The 22,329-nt window shown below is 41.0% G+C and overlaps 1 protein-coding gene across 1 annotated transcript in view; it reads right to left on the reverse strand.

Annotated features, from left to right (window-relative positions):
- Positions 1 to 993: 993 nt before the first annotated feature.
- Positions 994 to 22,329, reverse strand: part of RGS9 (regulator of G protein signaling 9) — a 64,285-nt gene continuing 42,949 nt past the window's right edge. The window contains exons 14-19 of the mRNA XM_063120041.1: positions 22,242 to 22,329; positions 20,888 to 21,026; positions 19,623 to 19,708; positions 16,012 to 16,129; positions 4,342 to 4,841; positions 994 to 1,150 (exon numbers count right to left, since the gene is read on the reverse strand). Coding sequence (XP_062976111.1) covers positions 994 to 1,150; positions 4,342 to 4,841; positions 16,012 to 16,129; positions 19,623 to 19,708; positions 20,888 to 21,026; positions 22,242 to 22,329 — 1,088 coding nt within the window. The remainder of the gene's footprint in view (positions 1,151 to 4,341; positions 4,842 to 16,011; positions 16,130 to 19,622; positions 19,709 to 20,887; positions 21,027 to 22,241) is intronic.

The following is a 22,329-nucleotide window of genomic DNA, read 5'->3' on the forward strand; positions in this document are numbered from 1 at the left end:
GTGTTGAAACTGAGCAGATGTCAACCCTATCAATTCCTGTATATGAGAACACGAGGAAATACATGTAAAACTCCCTAACCTTATAAAGTAAGGAAAGGAAAGGAACCTCTCATGCAAGCACTGAGTCATTACTGACTCTTGGAGGGACGCCAGCTTTCGCTGACGTTTTCTTGGCAGGTCTTATAGCGGGGTGGTTTGCCATTGCCTTCCCCGGCCGTTATTACCTTTCCCCCAGCTAACTGGGTACTCATTTTACCGACCTCAGGAGGATGGAAGGCTGAGTTGACCTGAGCCAGCTGCCTGAAACCAGCTTCCACTGGGATCGAACTCAGGCCGTGGGGAGAGTTACAGCTGCAGAAACTGCTGCTTACCGCTCTGTGCCACACGAGGCTCATTATAAAGTAAGGATGGGCAATTTCTAGCCCTCCAGATGTGTTGGCCTACAACTCCCATCAGCCCTAGCCAGCATAACCAGTGGTAAGCTCTGATGGGAGTTGTAGGCCAAAACATCTCATGGGCCACAAGTTGCCCACCTCTGTTTAAAGGACTTAACTATAATATATAAAGACACAAAATACAATAGTTCCAAAAAACGAATTAAGCAGGAGAACTCTGTAGGATATATTTATTTAATTATTTTAAACATTTATATCCTGCTTTATATCTTTAAGATCTCAGAGCGGCATACAGATATATTTAAATGTAGTAAAGATTTGTGGAGAAACCAGTAAGTGATGGGGCTGAATTGACAAGAATGGAAATGGGCCAAGAGACATCTTAAATGTCTGGATTTTGAAAGAAAGGTATATCTGAGATCATTATTTATAATCCATGTGGTTTGATGCTGGATGATTCTCGTTGATTCTTCCATTTCTCTCCTTTTAACATCATGATTCATCAATCAAACTGTAGTTGATTATACCTGCCAATTCATGGCTAGGAAAAAAAATAGTCATACGTGAGTCACAGCCTAATAGCCTCAAAGTCTCCTTATTATCCAGCTTTTCCTTCTTCTATCAGGTTCTCCCATGGACAGATAACTTGTTTTGCAGAACCATTGTATGCCCAATGGCTGTTCACTTCTTCCTCCTCAGAGTCTATTGGATAGATTTTGCTCTCCAGAGGAGCATCCACTTTTATCTGGAAGAAGCTGGGATACAAAAGAAAATTCATCACAATTCAGTTACTTTGGGAAGGCTGTGATTGGGCATAAAGACAGCATATTTGTTGAAAAATACATATATGTTTATGTTTGTGATAGGAAGACTATACATACACACACACACACAGAGGCCTAAACTACACCAAGCAGGATATTCCACTATGAAAGTGGTATATAAAGGGCAGGAGCCACGCTACTGCTTTCTAGCAGTATTGAAGTACACTGACAACTGTTGGGGCCCATTGACACATACCATATACCGCTTTCATACCACTATATCCTGCTTGGTGTGGCTCCTGCCTTTTATATACCACTTTCATACCTCTTTCATAGTGCAATATCCTGCTTGGTGTAGATTAGGCCAGAGAGAGAGAGAGAGAGAGAGAGAGAGAGAGAGAGAGAGAGAGAGAAGAACTTCAGTGTGTTCCATGGGTAAACATGAATCCACAACTGAGTTATTGCAACCAGTTCTTACCTACACATCTGGGCTTAGGGGCCATTGGGCAGGGCCTCCTCTTACAGCTTATGTTTTTTCCCAGCGAATTGTTGATGATGACAGCAACAACGATGATGCATGTATATCAGCCTTCACAAACCTGATGCCCTCCTGCTGGTTTGGACTGCAACTCCCAGGATTCCTGACCATTGGCTGTGCTGTCTGGGGTTGATGAGAGCTGAAGTCCCCAGCACCTGGAGGTCCCCAGGCTGGACAAGGCTGATGTATATATGGTGCTTTTGAATGTTCAAAGCTCTTCAAACATATATTTATTATAAATATCAAAACAACTCTGCATGGTATGTGAGTATCATTATACCCTTATTGCAGATGGGGAGCTGAGGCTGAGAAAAAGTAGTTTGCCTAAGGCCATCAAGGGACCTACTGATTTGTAGCTCTGTCCCTTAGCCACTATTCTACAACATCTTGCGTGCAATTTTTTGACTCCATGACCAAGTCAGCCCTATTCAATGACATAAGCATGGGTTGCTGTGTCGCCTTTAGGGGAATTTTCCCTGGGGTCCTCATTCATAGTTCAAAGGAAAAGCTTCATTGCCCGATTAACACTGCAGAATCCAGCCATTTACGTGCAGCTTTCCATATTCCTACCTGGCAGCATCAGTAAAGGACTGGAATCCTCTTACTGAAATGATTGGGAAACTGGTATTACTCCCAACAGGCCACATCAGCAAACCCACAGGAGGAAAGGCTACAGCAGGTGATGATAGGATTAAGCCAGTAGAAAATATTGAAGTGCAGGTGCAGTCCCCATAGCCATGCCTCCAAGGAGAGTCCAAAAATGCAGGCAGCTTTCTTGGTCCTTATGAACAAACCAGCTCTAGCAGTTTTCATCTCCATCCAGGGCAGATTTTCTGTAAAGCTAATGGGTCTTAATTGCCCATTCAAGACCAAGCTACCCTAATACTTTGCATTACAACAGGGATAGCTCACAACACTAGATGGTTGCTGAGAAAATCCATTCCCCCCAGCTACTGTGAAGCTCAGCGAGAACAAACAAATTCCCCCACCCTCACCCTGTTTCTCTCCTCTAAATTCTTCTCTCTCTTAGCTGTTTCTTAAGGATAAAACGAAAAACACACGTCAACACTGGAGCTCTAGTTACACACATTCCCATGTCATGTGTTTTGATCGGTTGTATTTTATGATTTTAATTGTGAATTGCCCAAAGAGCCTCCCCTATTGGGCAATATAAAAATGCAATAAATAAATTCAAAGTTAGTCCCAAATCAAAGTTCAGAACAGGGCAACCAACCATTGTGTCATAACCAGAATTGCCATGGAGCTGCAAAATGTAGGGTGACCATATGGAAAAGAGGGCAGGGCTCCTGTATTTTGAACAGTTGCTTAGAAAAGGGAATTTCAGCAGGTGTCATTTGTATATATGGAGAACCTGGTGAAATTGCCTCTCTTTCACAACAGTTAAAGCTGTAGGAGCTATACTCAAGTGACCAGATTTAAAAGAGGGCAAGGCTCCTGAAGCTTTAATTGGTGTGATGAAGAGGAAATTTCACCAGGTTCTCCATATATACAAATGACACCTGCAGAAATTCCCCTTTTCAATATAACTGTTAAAGATACAGGAGCCCTGTCCTCCTTTTCATATGGTCACCCTACAAAATGTCTCCAGTACTTGCTTATGACTGGTGATCAAGAGGGCTGCTCCTGCAGTTTGGCATCCTGACTCTCAGCCTCAGCCAGCCCCAGAGTCCACCTGCTGCTCTTTGGGCCCCATCCCTGGACAGGAAAGAGCAACTTGTATCACCACCTACTACCCATGGCCAGAACTGACTGCCAAGAACACCTCTTTGTATCCCTGTTCGAGTCTACCTTTCTATTTTAATTGTAACATTGTGGATTTTAATCATAAGCTGCTTTGGGAGCCAATCTTGGTTAGAAAGTGAGATATAATAAGTAAATAAAGGTACTGCGTGAATTCTCTGTTCAGCACTCATGAAAGTGCAAGAAATGTTTTTTTTAAAGGTGCCTTTTAAAACCAAACCAAACCGAACCTCTTTTTGGTGTAGGCTGAAAGTGCTCTCCATGCCATTCTAATTGGGCAGCCGTTCATGTGGCATAGAGCCTCGTGTGGTGCAGAGCGGTAAAGCAGCAGTTTCTGCAGCTGAAACTTTCCCCACGGCCTGAGTTCGATCCCAGCGGAAGCTGGTTTCAGGCAGCCGGCTCAGGTCGACTCAGCCTTCTAAATTCCCGAAGTTGGTAAAATGAGTACCCAGTTAGCTGGGGGAAGGGTAATAACGGCCGGGGAAGGCAACAGCAAACCACCCCGCTATAAGGCCTGCCAAGAAAACGTCAGCGAAAGCTGGCGTCCCTCCAAGAGTCAGTAATGACTCAGTGCTTGCACGAGAGGTTCCTTTCCTTTCCTTCATGTGGAATAGCGAGTTCTGGAGTAAGAGCTATTTCCAAAGGCACCCTCAGGCTCCAAGTAAATATTGCTAATTCCAATAGAGATGCAAGGGGGTGCATTCTGTCTATAATTTATTTATTTGTATTTCATTTCTATACCGCCCAATAACCGAAGCTCTCTGGGCGGTTCACAAAAATTTAAACCATAAAGTACAGCTTATCGTATAAGCTGTGGAAACTTAAACTGCAATATAAACTCTCAAAGCAAAGCATAATGGGAACAATCCAGAGAGGTACTCACCTGGACACCTTCTTGGACTTCTGTTGCAGTTGTTGGTTCAGGTCATCTAATGGCTGCACTTTCCCATGGCTCACTGCAGGGCATTTGGGTGAGAGTGTCGCAAACACAGGTGAGTTCAAACATCCCCGTTTCAAGAACCTGCCGAGGGACAAAGTCATCCGGGACTTGGGCAGCAGTTTGGCCTCAGAGTTCATAGGGTAGTCATTGCTGTGGCAGGTCCCTGATTCAGAATCCATTGAAATCTCAGTGCTTTCTGTGATGGATGGAAAGGGATTAGAGCTAGACCCATTGGTGTCCCAGTTCCTATCCATGATGGAGGTGCTGTGTAGGGCTACACTAATAGGTGAGGAGTAGCTAGTGCTGCTTGGCAGATTTATGTGCTCCGGGTACTGAAGAGGAAGAGCATGGCAGGAGGAAGGAAGAGTATTGGGAGGAGATGGAGGATCAGAAGTACCAGTGTAAACAGCCAGATGGGGAACTGGAGCTGTGAACTGGCATAGCTGCAGGAAAGAAAAGGAGAATAATTACAGCAGAGAAAGTTACATGGAATTCCCAAGGAGTGCTGGGTTCCCAATCCAAAGCTACTTTTCGCTCTTGGCCATCTCATTATTTCCCCCTGTACTGTACTATTTTGTAATGTCTGTGCTGCTTCTGACTCCAAAAACATGGAGGTCCAGTACATATACTGATAGAACCCCCATTGCTTACTTCTTTCTATCCTTGTCTATATTTATCTATAGACATGACCACTGCTAGAAGTCACAAATATACACATAAAAGAAGGGAATACCCCTAACCAATACACCAGTAAATGTATATATAGAATCTAGGGTTGGAAAACAAACTAACAAACAAACAAATCTTGTATATAATAGAAAGATACAAAAAACACTTTTACTGGGTATATCACTATTTCCAAACAAATATCTGAACCATAGTAAAACTAAGGTGATGCCATGAAACACCAAATCCACAACCCTAAGAATTCTGATAGCAAATGCGTTTCAATGTCTTCCTTAAAAGAATAATGTCCCGCTACCAAATCAAGGAAAACTAGTCCAGACTTGACCTGATCTGTACCTCCTAGACCAGGAGTGGACAACTTGTGGCCCTCCAGAAGTTGCTGGACTGCAACTCCCATCAGTCCTAGCCAGCATAGCCAATAGTGAGGTATGATGGGAGTTGCCACTGTCCTAGACAAATAGAAGCTGTTGTGTAATTCCATGCAATCTGTATGCCGCCCTGAGATCCTAGTGATATAGGGAGGGATACAAATGTTTTAAATAAATAATAAACCATTAAAATTAAACCATTGGTTTCTTGATATTTTATAGGTTGCTCTGAAGAGGATGAATGGGTTTCAGCATTTACATATTTCAGCATTTTTACATATTTTTAAAACAATGCATTCGAACCTTCTGGTTCTTGTTATCAATCTGGCCACTGCATTTTGCACAAGCTGCAGCTTCTGAACCATCCCCAAAGGCAGCCCCACATAGAGCGCATTGCAATAATCTAATTTGGAGGTTACCAGAGCATAGACAACTGTAGCCAGGTTATTCCTGTTCAGATATGACATTTATTATTTTATACAGGATTGCTATTTATGCTATATATTTATAGAACTCAAGATTTTAAAAATATTTTAACAGAAAGACAGTATGATGTTTCATGCAAAGCTATAAAAAGATGAAATAGATAGGTTGGTTTGCTATAATGATATAATGTATGCATCAAAATGCTGTAATTCACAAAAATACTTCCTTGTTTTCAAGAGAGGAAATGTCCCATCATTAATATTGACATTATTTTATTCATCTTGGTATTTTTAACGTTGAAATTATTTTTAAATGGTTTAACTGTAAGCTTGGAGGATCATAAAATATAGGTTTTCTGGGCAATAGAATGGTTTTAACACATCACAAATGGTGTGTTACCAGTGCAGTTTATAAGCATGTGTGCCTTAGTATTAGTCACTTAGTTAATAGTCATTGTCTTCATCACTCATCAACCCCTACTGCATCTGACTTGTTTCCATACTCTACTACATCTTGTCACATTCTTCATTGCACCTACACATCTCAGAACATGTTAGACATGTATTCAGACAACTGCATCTGCTGCAATACTTGCATTTGCATTTGATCAGGACTAGAATGGACTGTAGTATACCAGACTGATATGTAACTGCCCTCTTTATCACTCCAGTTGGGGATGGAAGACTGGATTGTGGATCACCAGAATGGACCCAAAACATTGTCACATAATGTGTACTGTTGTTATGTGTGGTTGTAGAGTCAATCAGTTGAAGATAGTGGGCTATTTGCCACTGGCCCTAATGTAAATGACATTGCAGTAGCATCAGCCACCTCTACCAGAATGCCAATAGTGTTTGCTGGTGCAATATATTTTATGAAGAAACCTGTCACACCAGCAAATGTTATACTTTGAATGTTTTTAATTTTTGTGAACCGCCCAGAGAGCTCCGGCTATTGGGCGGTATAGAAATGTAATAAATAAATAAATTAAATAAATAAATAAATAAATAAATAAATGTTATTGGCATTATGCTAGATGTAGCTTACACTAGTGCAACGTAATTTACATTAGCCCTGGTGCTGAAAAGGATAGCTATAGAGTCTACATATAAATCTATGGATATCAGTCCACCAGCAACAAAGCGATATAAGTGTCAGATGAATGTATGTCCAACTTTCCTGTCAGTATGAATGTTTTTGTTTTTATTAAAGGTAGCTTCTGATTGGGAAATCCAGTTATTTCCCCCAATACTTTCATGTCATGACTGATGGAGCAAAAATGAATGCCACTTCTGTTCACCTAATTTTTTTCCTGGTTGAAGTGTGTGCCATGTGTCAGGAGGGGTGTGCTGAAGCTCCTGCATCTCTGCCCAGTACACTGGACTCTGGCAGGCACGGTTTATGTCATCATGAGCAAAGAAGTACTTGAGAAGTTCTTCTTGAACTGAAGGATGTGATTTCCAGTTTGCTTGCCTTGAAGCTCTTGCATGTTTTCAAATTGCCCCATGCTGTTCTGAAGAAACTTTGTCATCCCTTGGCTCTTACTCTCAAACCCCTGCATCTTATCAAGTAGATTTGTCCTTACTCTTATGCCTGTCATGGATGGATATCTATCTATCATCTATCCATCCATCCATCCATCCATCCATCCATCCATCCTTCCTGTATCTGGTGCATTTCTTTTGCCATCTGCTTGATGAGGTCTCTTTCAGTGGTGTGTTCCTTCCACCTTTCACTGAAGAGCAGATAACAGAGTGCTGCTAGTGTTAATAAATGTGCTTCCATAGAACGGTTACAAGTGTTTGCCATCCAGTATTTGATGGACTGTTGCTGGAGGGAATATTCTTGTTTCTACCCACACCTGGTCAAGTCCACTCCCCTCAATGTATTTGCCCAGGACTTTCAAGAAAGAAAATATAGCGTGGAGCCTTCAAATTGCCCTTCATACCCACTGAGAAGTTTTTGTGCCTTCTGGTACAACTGCAGATTCAAGGTGACAGTTGTGGGCACACCAGATCCAACTACAATGGCACTGATGTGCTGTGTTCTCATCTGTGCAGTGTATATATGAGGCCATTGCATTGGTGAACATCTTAAGATAGGGGGCTACAATGCCACCATTGGTTTTCGGTTTGTAGGCAGCATTTCTACGGTGAGTTTCTATGATGCTGTACATTTCTCTGCATTTCTTCAGCTGAAATCATATTGTAGTCAACTGGACACATCAGTAGTTTCAAACATTTATGGATTCAACCCACCTTCAGAGAAGCCATTCATCTATTCTATCACATGTGATTGCTATCCTCAGCTAGTGTGTTGCATTCACCATAAAAGGGTCCTGGAACTGATTCTGACATTCATGGAGCAGGAGCCATGCTAGGTTAATCAGCTAGTGAGACTGTGATACATCTTGATTCTGTCCTATTTTGAAGTGAATATGTTCCACAGAAGGGCATTTCGTGGCATGGCACTGTAGTAGTCGGTCCACTCATAGTGGTTCTCTTATAGAAGTGTGTTTACTGTGCAAATCAAGAGTGATGAATGAGGTCATGCTATTTGTTCCACATACCATAAGTTGGTACATAACCAAGTCTGTTGTTTTTAAAAAAGAATCTCTCCCCCTACTTCGTTTTCCTCCTTTCTTCCACATGCTGATAGGCAGCATGTTAAGAAATAAAAGCAGCTGGGAGATATATTCTCCTTTGGGCTAGTGCAGTGGCTTCCTAACAGGCTGCTTAACCAAAAGGAAACCCCAGTGCTTGCTGGGCCATGTACTTCTCGCTAAGGTTGCTGCAATTGTGGAACTCATCTCCCTGCAGTGAATGAGCTTTGCTTCAGCATGTTGGAGGAGAGCGGCAACCTGGGTTTATTGTGGGACTCAGAAATCTAGTGGATTCTTCTAACCTCCTGCCTAGTAATGTCTCTATAAGATGTGGGGTGCACAACCTAGGGATGGGTTAGAATGTTGTTTCAGTTAGTTTTTGATAAGCATTTACCAAATGCATACAGTTATTAGGTGCATAGTAGGACTAAGGTACTAGTAGTAGTACTACTGCAGCTGTGGGTTGCATCGAGTCCCCCCATTTTAACTCCAAATGGCCACAGAGTCTTACACAAAGCCTTCCACTTCCAACTCCAATGCAAGGTTACTACAGATAGAATTATGCCAGTCAGCCCCTGGGGACAGGCTGTTGTTGTTGTTCTGATGTACTAGCAAATCCAGTCAATCACCTTGTTTCACTTGAAAATGAACGTATATAAATTGTACAACTAAATGTAGAGAAAAGCTAAGACGCAGAATCAAATATAAATAAAAGCAAACTGCAGGATAAATAACTCCCATCCAAATCACATACAGTTAAAAGCTTTCTGTAATAAAAATGGTCACTGAAAAGGCCAAGAGAGGAGGGCCTGCTAGGTATAATTTAACTTACTCTAGTGTCTCTGTTCTTGTACTCAACCTTTGTCACACTGTGACCATAGCTAGACCTAAGGTTTATCCCTGGATCGTCCTGTTCATCTAGGTGACACACAGGGGATCCAGTGCTCAGGCAGGGGCGAACCCTGGATGATCCCAGGATAAACCTTAAGTCTAGCTGTGGCCTGTAATACATGTTTATGTGTATTACAGTGTGACAAAGGTTGACTATTCTATGGAAAAAAATATGGACCTAGAAAGAATGTATTCCACTTTGAACTTCAACTTCAGGTCTCCTCTCTTTCCACATCCTTAAACATGTTTTTAATTAGCATTATTTTGGGGAATAGGTTAACAAACACTTTTCCTCTTCTTTTTCTTTTCTCAGTGACTGACAGTGCAGTCCTATATGCACTTTCCTGGGAGTAAGCCCCATTTAACTCAGCTGGATTTTGTTCTAAGTAGACACATATGGGATGCCACTCTAAGCCAAGTAAATCCAGTATCAAATGGCAAAGCCAAAACAGTTGATGTAGTTATCCTGCTAGTGGGATGAACTCATGAAGACAAAGGGGATGACAATATAGGGGATGGGGAGATGGATTCATTCACACTGTTGCTAAAAGTCAGGATAGAAAAAGCAATGGAATTCCATGAGACATGCTGATGCAAAGTAGTAGGAAATGAAGTCTGACATATATCCAGGGATGATGCAAAAATCTTCATAGTTTGAGAGGAATTTAGATGTTTCACTGAAATAACTTTTCATAAAATGGTTTGTTTCTTTTCTCTTAGCTTTATAAAAATTGCATATATTTTGCTTTTAGTCTCTTGTGTACTTTTAAGGTATAGCTTGTTTTGAAATTGTGAATATCTTATAGAAATGCAACAGAAATATAATAAAAGCAAACTGTAGTAAAATATTTAAACATGGCTATCAGTTTCATTGGATGTCCTTGACTTCTTGAATATTGAAAAATGAATAATAATAACACTCAATCTCTGCTAAATGCATAGTTTCTATAAAGTTCTAACTTTGCCTTTTTTCTAAGCTAAAAAAGGAGGGCTGCAACATTTAATTGGAAGCTGATCACTGAAGTGAGCAACAGTTTACATTACACAAGCCTGCCTGACCATTAAAATCTTCTGAGACCATTTTCCTAGGACTTCTTAACATGAGGCTTTACTGAGAGTTCTGCTTCTGGATTCTTTGTAGGGTTAAGATCAGCTCCTTTACACCTTTTTCCCCCAGGGGTTTTCTTTCTCTGCCTTTCTATATGTTTCATTACACTCCCACTAGGTGGCACTGTGATAGCAGAATTGTGCAAATACACCAGGGGTCCATGCTGCCATTCATGGAAATATCAGACTTTCCTAGTTAGGAAAAAAAAGAGACTACAATGGTTGCAAACAATAGGAGAGGCCCTTGAAGATGACAACATTGCGTTAGGCACCCACAAACTACCATAAGTGAGGAATCACGTGCACACAATAAATAAATGTCTCATGTAGAAAGGCTCCTAATGCCGCCACCTGATGAAATGAGGGAGGTTGCTCCTGGAGAGAGGGCCTTTTCAGCAGTGACACCTCGTCTTTGAAATTCCCTCCCCAGATAGCCCTTGGGAGAGGGTACCTTCTCCAGGGCTAGCCCAAGACATTTTGCTATCAGGTGAAAGACAAGTTGACACCCCTTCTCCTATCCTACATTCAGAAGCTGACTGGATTGCTAGTTGAATCTTACTTCAATACTGGTGATGGGATAGCAGCCTCTATCACATCTGAAGGCACCAGCCCAATTTTTACAGGGATTAGGTCCAGCCATGTGGCATACACATCTCTGTCCTCAGTGAATAACCAGGGAGCTCAGGAGGAACAGCCAGGGGTCTGTCACTGATATCCCCCAGCACCTGCTGCCTGAGGTGGTTGCCTCAGCCTGCTGGTAGAGCCAGCCCTAGCCTTCTTTGATCTCATTTAGGCATCAAGTCAAACCTATCTGTTTAAAAAGTTTTTTTCTTTTAGTTGAGTTCTGCTTTATGGTTTTAGTGATGATTTTGTTGTTTGGATTGCTTGTTCGTTTTGTGTTTATTATAGCTTAATGGTTTAATGTTATTGCTATTTAACTTTTTGTATGTTGCATTGCATACACTGTAGAAAAGTAACTCATAAATACTTCAAATATATACCATGGGGAATTAGATGAAGGATGTATAGTAAAAGCTGGCAGATATATTCCACCAAGCAGTGATAGAATGGTGTGATCTTGTACAGTAGCTGCATTTACTTTGTGATCATTAACAACAATAATTTTTCATTTCTGAGTTAGGGTGATATTTAGGCTGACACACCTTGGAGAACAGATCCAAGTGATATCTTAGCTTTTTGGAAGTCTGGTGTTTTTGTTTTATCTTTGCCTGCCATAACACTGAGGAGTTAAGGAGCAGGTAATAAGAATTAAAAACTGCTTTCTTTCAAGAAGTCTACACTATTTAGGAATAAGTCCCATTGATTTCAATGGGACTAACTGTTAAGTCAAGGTGCATAGGATCTGACTGTGTGTATTTAGGGTCAGGATTTAAATGATGAACTTCTGGCAACAATAGCTCTGTTACTGCTATAGCTAGGTCTTACTAAAATAATGTAACTACATTTTAGAAGAGGACACTTTTATTTATTTATTTATTTATTACATTTTTATACCACCCAATAGCCGAAGCTCTCTGGGCGGTTCACAAAAATTAAAACCATAATAAAATAATAATATTGATAATATATTATTATTATTAATAATAATAATAATAAATTTATGATCAAGATATGTAGCAAAATTTAATGCTGACATATTAAATAGTTGCCTACTCCACTTAAAACGGTTCTCTTGAAATATTTCATCTTTTTGTGCTATTCACCACACATATACCATTTTAATCACTGATTAAAACCAAAGTGATAAAGGCAAAAACATGAACAAAATAAAGACATATGGAAAGGAGATAAAGACATGACAGACAAGCACAATGATTGGTTTCACTTTCTAGTTTTATTTGACAAGAGGAAGGAAAGAAAGAAAGAAAGAAAGAAAGAAAGAAAGAAAGAAAGAAAGAGTGACAAAACTAAGAGGGGAAGAAAAGAGAGCAGCATTGTGAAATTCCAGTGGAAGCCCATTGCTTGTCGATTAACAACATGTAAAGCCCAATCTATTTTGGACATTTAACAGAAAATGAAAAGCAATGATATCATCCATGCATACTGACATGTTTTCATGTGGAAAGAACACATTTTTGAAGATAGTATGATATTAGAGGCAAACAACAAGTTTACAGCTTTGTTAATTCTCTGGTCCACCAGTATTCAAACTTTCTATCTTGAATTTCCACATTGACTAGTCTGCTGAAGAACTCCTGTTCATTGCAGAGGATTCTGGGATACATTCCAGGACAGACTACTTTCTTACAGTCATTCCGCATGAACTGAGAGTATAGCCTGGAGCAGACTTCCCCAACCTGGGGGCTTCCAGAGGCTTTGGACTTCAGCCCCAACCAGAGCAGGATCTACACAACTGCTTTATAATGGTTTATAACGGTATTGACAACTCTTGGGGCCCATGACACATTACATATGCTGTTTTCAAACCACTTTCAAAGTGTTATGTCCTGCTTGGTGTAGATCTGGCCCTGAATGGCCATTGGTCAGGAATGCTGGGAGTTGTAGTACAGAACATCTGGAGGGCACCAAGTTGGTGAATCCTCGCCTAGAATACATCCAGCACTGTCTTGCCATAGTACATTGCAGGGGAAGGTCAACAGTGATGGACAAATGGTCTTTCAAGGAAGCTTAATTGCCACTGCTGAACTTTGCCCTGGGGCTACAGAGCTGAAGGGAAGCAACCTCTGGCCTCTGCCATCAGCCAGGGGATCTAGAGCTAGGTTGAACCCTCTGCTTCCCCATGCGAAGGGAGAGACACGCCTGGCTCTATCCATCAGCCAAAGAAGGAGCAGCTGTAGGGAGTGTGTTTTCCCCATCTCTGGCAGCAAGAATGCTCAGCTCCAACTGCCAGTTGTCCTCCTTCCAGGTCATTCTTGCTGGCAGAGATAGGAAAAGCACATCCCCTGCAGCTGCTCCTGTGGCCAATCGATGGAGTCAGACTTATCTCTTTTGAATGCTGAATTTTTGTTGCTGCTTTTAAAAGCAATACTTTTAAATGTGGTTTTATTATGTGGTTTTATCATTACTTTTATTATGTACATCACCCTGAGGGCTTGAGCGATTGGGTGACTCATAAATTGAATAAATGAAGGGACACATACATTGGCTTCTAGCACAGGCCAGGGGAGCAAGGAGTGTTGGGTTGTGTGGGTTTGGGGTTTGTGTATATTTTTTATAATATTTTGTAAGCCCTCTTGAGAATTATTCAATAAAAAGACAAGATGTACAGCTTCTAAATAAATAACTTATCATTGAAGACCCCCTGATAACTTTTAAGAAATCTCATGGTTCCCCAGAACACAGTTTAAAAGCCAAGGCATTGGTCTATTCTGTAATCTCCACGTTGGCCTTGATAAAGAGGGAGACAGAACATTTCAATGAACTAATCTCCATAGTTGCATTTTCAAATTTGAGAGCTTCATTGAGCTCTGCTTAAAAGTATAGCAATGCTCCTGGCCTACATTTAAACTTCTTATATCTAGTAGAAGTTATCACTCCTAAACTGTTTTAAAATCGTGTTCTTAATATTTTTTCATGGCCTTTTTGGCAGTGGTATTCTAACTCTACTGCTATTACAGTGATTCCCAAAGCTTTTCTGGTATTTTACAAGAGAAAATGAAATGCAGTGATAAAGAAGACAGAACTGCAAGCAAGCCCAAACAGAGATGGATCAAATGGCAGAGGTAGGAACTATACAGTTGAACTAACCTGATGGAAAAATAGGTGGCTTGCAGTGAGCCTACAGAGAATGTACATGATCCCTAATTCTACTTAGTTGCTCATAAGTTCCTGGAATATTCAAATGCTTCTTGATGCACACTTACTAGGTGCTGATCATTTAAAGTCAGGGGTGGGGAACCAGTGGCCCTCTATTTGCTGTTAGATTCCAAACCCCAGCAGTCATAGCTAGCATGGCATGTGACCAGGGATGATGGGAGTTGCTGTCCATCTGGTGGGCCACCAGTTCACTACCCCTGATTTAACTACAGGATTGATTCCATCAGTCATATTTTTCTTGGCTTTCTGACTTTGCTGTGATGGAGGCAGCACGTCGAATCAGTACAACTCAGAGGGCTTTGACCTGTGCTTGTGTCCAGTTCACATGGCAGTCAAGGATAGATGTGGGACTGGTATGGACTGTACATCACATTCATCTGGTTTTCCATGCTTAATGAAAGTTTATATTCAGAGAAAAAGACACCGGCCTGGAAGACAGCAGTCCAACTCCGGACTTTCAGCTGATGTTTAACAAGTCTTACTGTTTGGTTCTGCAAGTATGTTAGAAAAAAATACTTTCCTATAAATCACTTGTCTCATTTCTTTGCATTCCATCAAATCCATGTTTCCCCACATAGTCTCTAAGAGATTAGATTCCCCAGTTTGGGAAACTTTCCCGAAATGAAAGGCAAATGCCATTTGGAATTAAGAATTGGGAGGAAGACATTGATGACAGCATATTCTTTTATGCAAAATAAAGTAACCCCCACAGAACCCAAATGATCTATAAAGGGCTCCCCTTAAAATAAGGGACATTTGGCAATCCTCTCTATGAGCTACCTATACCCCTCCCAGTTGATACTCAAATGAACAAGCAGGTGCCTTCAATTGCTTAGGAAAGTTGGAATTTATGTCACATATGTAAGAATACATCCTTCTACAGCATGCCAATCAATCTGGACAAACTGCAGATTGATTTGCATCCTCGGTTCCATACTTAAACTAGTATTTACTGCTACATCATACACAAGCATATTTTGAAAAGAAAGGGAAATTATCTACCCTTTGTTAATATTTGACTACTCTAATTGAGAATATGACAAGGTCTAGGGCATTCATGGATAATCAACCTGTGTTAAATAATCTGGAGTATGCACCCTTATTTAGGATTCTCCCTACATCGCATCTATATACTATCACAGTCCCTGAACTGTAATAGTATATAGACAAGAACCTCCAAGCAATGACCAGATGCTATATAGCTGGAAACCAGATTCAGGTCTGCTTAGTGCATCACAGCACATTTTTTTAGTCCTTTGCCTCCATCGTCTGCAGGCAGTGAGAGAAGAGGCAGCCAGTTGCCATGGTATCTAGACTTTTGAATTTTTAGAACTGGGAGGGATGTTTCAGGCCGTTTATAGAAAACATTGTTTCCTTGGCTTGTAAAACGAGCTCATTTGATATGGGAAAAGTCACTGCGATGCTCACAAGGCGACTCTTTTGCCATCTGCGTTCTATGATTCTATCGGCAATGGCTTATGAAGTGACAGTGCTCTGGATGCCATGGCAACAGCATGCTGTGTAATGGAGGGAGGGAGAGAAATGGGTCACTAATGATGAAGCACCACTGCCACCTGCAGGAAAGGGGGAGGAAATGCAACCCTACATTCATCCATCATCCTCATAATTCTGTTTGGTCTTTCCCCCTGCAATACGCTTTACAACATCTAGGCCCTATTTAGCAGGCGGAGCCTCCTGTTTGAGCTGGCTTCTACGATCCAGCTTGCTCATAACCTGGGTGATGTCCACATTGGTCGCTGCTTCTTTAGCCTTGGCTTCTTCCTCCAGTTGCCTCAAGATGACAGGGCTGGGGCTGGAGCGGAGGTGTTTGCGAGCGAACGGATTATTAGAGCTAAAAGGAAACAGAGAGTGAGAGAAAACACAGTTACCATGGATGACAATAAGAGGGAAATGGTGACCGGAAACACAGGGAATGTAGGAGTTTTGAGAAACTGCGTCAAACTAGCTTTGAGCTGATGGATTAAACACCACCTGCTTACAAAATCAATTATCCTGGGATAACATTCTCTAAAGTCATTGATTTGTTTATACATACAAGAGATGAATCAGGGATTGAATCAAACTGAAATTGAGGCAGTAACTGCTGATATGGTCAGGGTACTTGCTTCTCCTTCGTCCTAAGCAGCTCCACCTTTTATGCAGCATATTGCTGCATGCATCCTGACGATGCACACTTTTCACTGAAAATGTGCAGATACCAGTGGTACACATTAGAAGCCCTGAAGCAAAAACGCAAATTGTGGGGATTATATGTGCATATATACTCATATAGAAACAATAAAAAACCCATATTCATGGGTCTGAGATCCAGTTGTGTGTACACAATTTATTGTGGGGAAACACTTGTGTAACTTTAGTGTATGTGTAGCAACCATTTGCCATGTGCAATTTGAAGCTGTTCTAAATCATCAAATTAACAAAAAAAGAAGTGGCCATCTCTGATGGGAGACATTCACAGTTCTATAGATAATTACAAGAGAACTGTAAATTCTCCAAAGAGAGTTACTAAGGTTGAAAGATCCTACAATTACTTGATCAAATGGAGAGAAATTAACAACTGAGACAGCATGCTGAATGTGTAAAGCAAACACCAAAACCACTCTTCAGTTCTTTCTCTCTCAGGTGTAAATACTGACTCTACAAATATGCATCCCCTAAATACTCAGCAAAACATAACCGTATCAACAATAGGCAGTACTGGTGTTATTAATGTTAAGAGCCAAACTCTGTTTTATTCCATTTGGAAGCAGAATAAGGTCCATACATAGTACTTCAACATGCAAATACTTTCAGGCATGTATTGGGCCTGTTCATGGCTAGCCATGGCTAGGACACTAACCCCTTTGCAGCACATGGATTAGTGAGCATGTTTAAACCCAGGTTTTGTAGCCACCATGGCTAGGAATGGTTCACACAACACACTAAGCCATGGTACACATGACATGGTAAGCCAAAATGTTTAGCTCAAAGTGCTCAACCACTATGGCTTACTTTTGTCATCTGTACAGGGTCACTAATGGCAATAGGTTGATAGCAGACCACTTTCCCAGCCTTGTTGGAAAAGCATTGCCAAGGCTGCTCCCCACTTGTTCTTTGATGTTTAAAGATCTTAGTGCATCCCCCTTTTCATGCTCCACACCCCAGTTATTTTATCCCCCCTCTCCCAATCCCAATTAATAACACTTAACATAGGTTCACCGCACCCATTTTTCCCTGCCAAAGTCCCAATGAAACAATCAACAACTTTGTAGGTAACCGCAGAAAATCCCAGACCCATTAGTATACCCCTGTTGTCTAGTTTTACAATGTTTCATCAGCTGGGTGCTGTTTCTGCGGGCAATGAGAGTGGGGTTGAAGTCTGTTCAATGCACAAGCTGGCATGCTGGAAAAGGAGAACCGCCCTGCCCTCCTCTTTCATCAACAAGACCTCCCTTCTAAGCACACACCCCCAACAAAGGACATAGCGTGAGGACAGCAATACCTGGGGGTGGAAGGGTGCTTTAATCCCACAGGGAGGAAATAAACCGGCGTTTTGGTGTTTCTTCTAGGAAAACACAAAAAATGGAAGGGAAGAGGCAGGGTGACTGCAGGACAGACACGCTGTCATGTGAGTACCGCGGTGCAAAACCGCAAAACAGGCATGACAGGAGTGTGATAAAACGCTGGTGTGATGGAGCCCAAAGTCTTGTTTGGGAAGTGTTGCTTTGTCCTGCCATCTAGAGGCCATCAAAGGAAGCAGCAAGGAGATTATTTATTTTATTCATCAATGTATTTATTTTTTAAAAAATTATAAGCTGCATCTTTATCCAAAATGGAATCAGAGTGATACACCTGGAAAATTGAAATCTACAATTCATATGCAACATATTTTTAGGGTATCTTCAGTTTAAGGTATGCAATGGTACTCCTCCACAGTAGACCCATTGAAGTGAATAGTTTACGTGGGACTAGCATAAGATATTGCCCAAAGACAACATTTAAAGAGAAACTCCCAGATTTGCAATTTGCATGGCAGACATATATTCTAGGAAGTAGCAAGCAGGAGTGTCCTTTCCACCACACTTCAGACAGGCTGTCTTATTTTTACTTTTTAAAAAGCGGCACACACCATTACCAATGTATATGTTCATCCCTTTTGTTATTAAAATGAACGCAGACATTTCTAAAAGAGATATCAAACTGCTCTGGGGGTTGGGAGTGCAAAACATCTTAGTGAGATCATAGGTGCTAGTCAAATTAGCACAGTGCACAGATAGTTTTTGCTGCAACCCTACCAGTACTATAGGTAGCTCTTTTTTTATTCCTCTCCCACCCCAGAGTTTAGCCTTAGTGAGCAAAAGGGACATTTGAATTAAATACAGCGAGGGTGCTTTTAAGCTGGCTTCTTCACCTATGTCTTCCCACACCCTTAGGTGTTGAGAGGTGCTGGGGAAATTGCAAGGAAGGTGTCTTCTAAGTAAGAAGCAGTTATGTCTTTAGGCTCATTAAAAATCAAGCCCAAATATGGCAGGTGAGCAACTGAGACTACCATAAACATATCAGCCAAATATGGATTAAGTATCTGTACAAAATGTATGTGTTTTCTTAATATGAAGCCATTATCAAGGGTTAATATGAATGTGTCTAGAGTAGATTCCATCAAGACTTGTAGTAGAAAATAGGGGGCACATTATAAAGGGATTGTTGGTTTCCTTTTCCAGAGCATCCTCACCCATCTTTTCTCTGATGTAGCTTGTACTGATAAGTGATGTAGTATGTGTATGTGGTATTAAAAAAACATGGTATGAATCTTACCTCTGCATAAGATTTAAGGAAGCCACTATTTCTTAGCAATAGCTGCCCCCTCTGTAATATGAGGGTAACTTACAGGCCTACTATTTAAGGTTGTTCTTAAAGATATTGAGAAAATGCATGTGACACTCTTTGGAGAAAATGTTATATGTATACACTACATATTTATTTTTATTAATGTTGTTATATGTCAATAAATCAGTCTCAGAAGCCTTGAGATTGGACTTTTGCAGGATGGTTCCCATGACAACTAACAGGTACAAGGTGCAGCTATTTCTGTTCAGCTAAGAGGAGGTGTTGTATGTTAGTGGCCAGAGCATATCTAAGCTATTCCATTGAAGTCAGACCTTTCAATGTAAAAGAGGGTTATCCTTCTCTAAGCCAGACTTTTATTTTCTTGTGGAAGACCTACTTCCACAGGAAAACAAATGTCTAAATCACAGTCATTTTTGCTCAGGATCTGCCACTTTGTTTTTAGTGCCCTCATTTAAACCAATAGCAAATAACCCATAATCAAACCCAAATCAACTTGCCTTTTTTTCACTACTTCTTGTGGTACAACTGCCTTGGACAATATTTCCTTGTATATCGGAGACTTTAAATAGCGACCATAAGAATCCTACTGGGGAGAAGAAAGAGAAACCAGTAGTTATAGATTACAAGCATGCTAATTAAAATCATCTCTCCTTATAGCTGTATAGGAGTCAAAGAGGCTGGGATGGGATGGGAAGGAGAGGATAATCTCGCCCAGTAGCACAAGAGAACATCTCTTCTCTCCACATTAAATATGCATTATGAAAACCACTGGGTAAATTAATGTCCATGTGGTTGAAGCTGGGGTCTATTAAGTCATTTTCTCAAATGCCAACACATCCAATAAAGGATAAGTATACCATTCGTGTCTCTCCTCCATTTTCCAAGTACATGCTTTATCAACTCATGGCTGCAAATAAGGAGTGGGAACTGTCTTACTGAAGGTTCTGTGCTATGAATCCTTGAGGGCTATGGCATAGTACATTAGCCCAAGTCATCCAGAGCTATTACTAATGTAACTTTCTTTGCAGGGCACCTCCCCTATGTGTGACCTAGTGTAGATGGAATTGAGGCTGGATTGAATTATTGATTGTGGCTGGAAGAGGTATGATGGTCTTGACTTTGGATATGGATGTGCCATTGCCTTCAACTGTATGATTATATGGACCTGGGACTCTTGTAGTCACACAAAAAGACTTTTTCTTTACTTGGGTGATTGCTTCTACTGCTATTATTCTTAGATCAGCCATACTGACAAGGAGGGAGGGAGGCCCTTATGTAGAAAAGGATACCCTGAGATGGAAAAGGAAGAAACCCCGTGACAGTTCAATAAGGAACTACCCCAGAAATGAAAACTCTATCTTAGTGTAACTTTGGCAAAGGTCAAGGGCACTCTACTTTCCCTCAGATTTTCAAAATTGCTCCTATTGTACACATTGAACGTCCTTGACTCTTAGGTCTCACAAAAGCCTCTTATGCAGAAGGAATACATCCCTTCTCTCCGCATCAAAGGGTAAACTTTCAATATATTTGCATGGCCAAAAGCAGGCATAAGCTAACCCCACAAGGTTTCAGCTCTCTCAAGCCTAGGTTTCTTTCATATATTTTCTTCAAACTCACTTGGAACCAAGTAATTGATTCACTAGGATGGATTTGGACTATGTGAAAATACTCTTTCTTTCAAGTAAGTTCGTGTGGGAGTTACAGTGAAGCCACTCGAATAGCTGGAAAAGACAATCTGGATTTTTAAGTGAAAATGACAAACCTTTTTCATGAGCATATAAATATGAGTCTGTGCAGCATCTAAGACATAGCGATGAGGATGCTTGAGGCCTCTGACTGTAATGCCCATAGTAGTGCCATCAATATTGATCCAGCGCCTTGCTCCGGGTGCCAGGAAAGTTCTAAAATTAAAAATAGGAAGAGATAATTATATAGTAAAGGAAAGAATTCAGAGAAATTTTTCAAATTCCAAGGCAGATCTAAATGTTCTGCTTCACCAAGAGAATGCATTTCTCCCTCTTTGTCATGAACTGATATTGTAAGGGCTCCCTGTATCTCAAATGCTGTGCTAATGATGTGCAGCACTAATGTTATTGTGGAGACCAACCCCAACCCACATTAAGAGTCTTTTCTGTGACTTCAGCTGATATCTCAGGATATTCTAAAACCTCCTTAGTGCAAAGGTCTCAGGCCAAGTGGCTAGTTAAATCCTCCTGGGCTAGGGGGAAAAAGAACAGAATTAATTCTGAATAAAATTCTAACAGAGAGCCAGTGTGGTGTAGTGGCTAGAGTGTCGGACTGGGAGACAGGAGATCCGAGTTCTAGTCCCCACTCAGCCATGGAAACCCACTGGGTGACTTTGGGCCAGTCACAGACTCTCAGCCCAACCCACCTCACAGGGTTGTTGTTGTGAGGATAAAGTGAAAAGGAGGAGGAGGATTATGCACGCCACTTTGGGTTCCTGGCAGGAAAAAAAGGCAGGTTATAAATGTAATAATAAATAAAATAAATAACACTTCTGAATTTCATAGCACTTATTTCCAGTTAAGTATGCCTATTATTAGAATGGATTCTAATAAGGCCCACTTTAATGTGGCCTTTTGCAATTTATCTTGTGGCAAAGATCTACGTGCAACTAGATTACACAAAGGCTTTATCCAAACTAAGTTTTCATGGATTACCAATGCCATAAAATCCTCCCAAGCACACCAAGGGTGTCATCAAACGGGGAGAAATCGCATTTACTTACCGCCGCTTCTCCACACACATGCTTGTCCCTCATTACTTCCTCTTCCGAAAGAGGACGTAAACAACGTGCATGTGGCCCATTCAGTGGCCCATTTTGATCCCACTGCTTCTCCTGCACACAGCAGGAAATAGCAGCAACTTCTGTCTTTAAAAATAAGTCGGACTTACTGGAGGTTTTTTTTGTGGCATAAAGAAGGCTAGAAGGAGCGGAAGGTGCATGACGTCATGAGTGCCCAGTAAAGAGTGTGCAATAAAACACTTGCCTGATGATGCCCAAAAAGAAATTTTCAATCCATCTCTATATTTTTTTTAAGAAATAGTACTAAATAGAGCAAGTTAAGAAAAGACTTTTGTAGCGCTATGCTCACTTGTAAATTTCTTCTGCTTTTTCTTTCACCTTGGATTGGTCTCCATATTTCAGATCTTCACATGCTTCCCAAAACCCCAGATTCTCTC

Source organism: Elgaria multicarinata, chromosome 3 (genome assembly GCF_023053635.1).
Source record: "Elgaria multicarinata webbii isolate HBS135686 ecotype San Diego chromosome 3, rElgMul1.1.pri, whole genome shotgun sequence".
NCBI classification, from domain to species: Eukaryota; Metazoa; Chordata; class Lepidosauria; order Squamata; family Anguidae; genus Elgaria; species Elgaria multicarinata.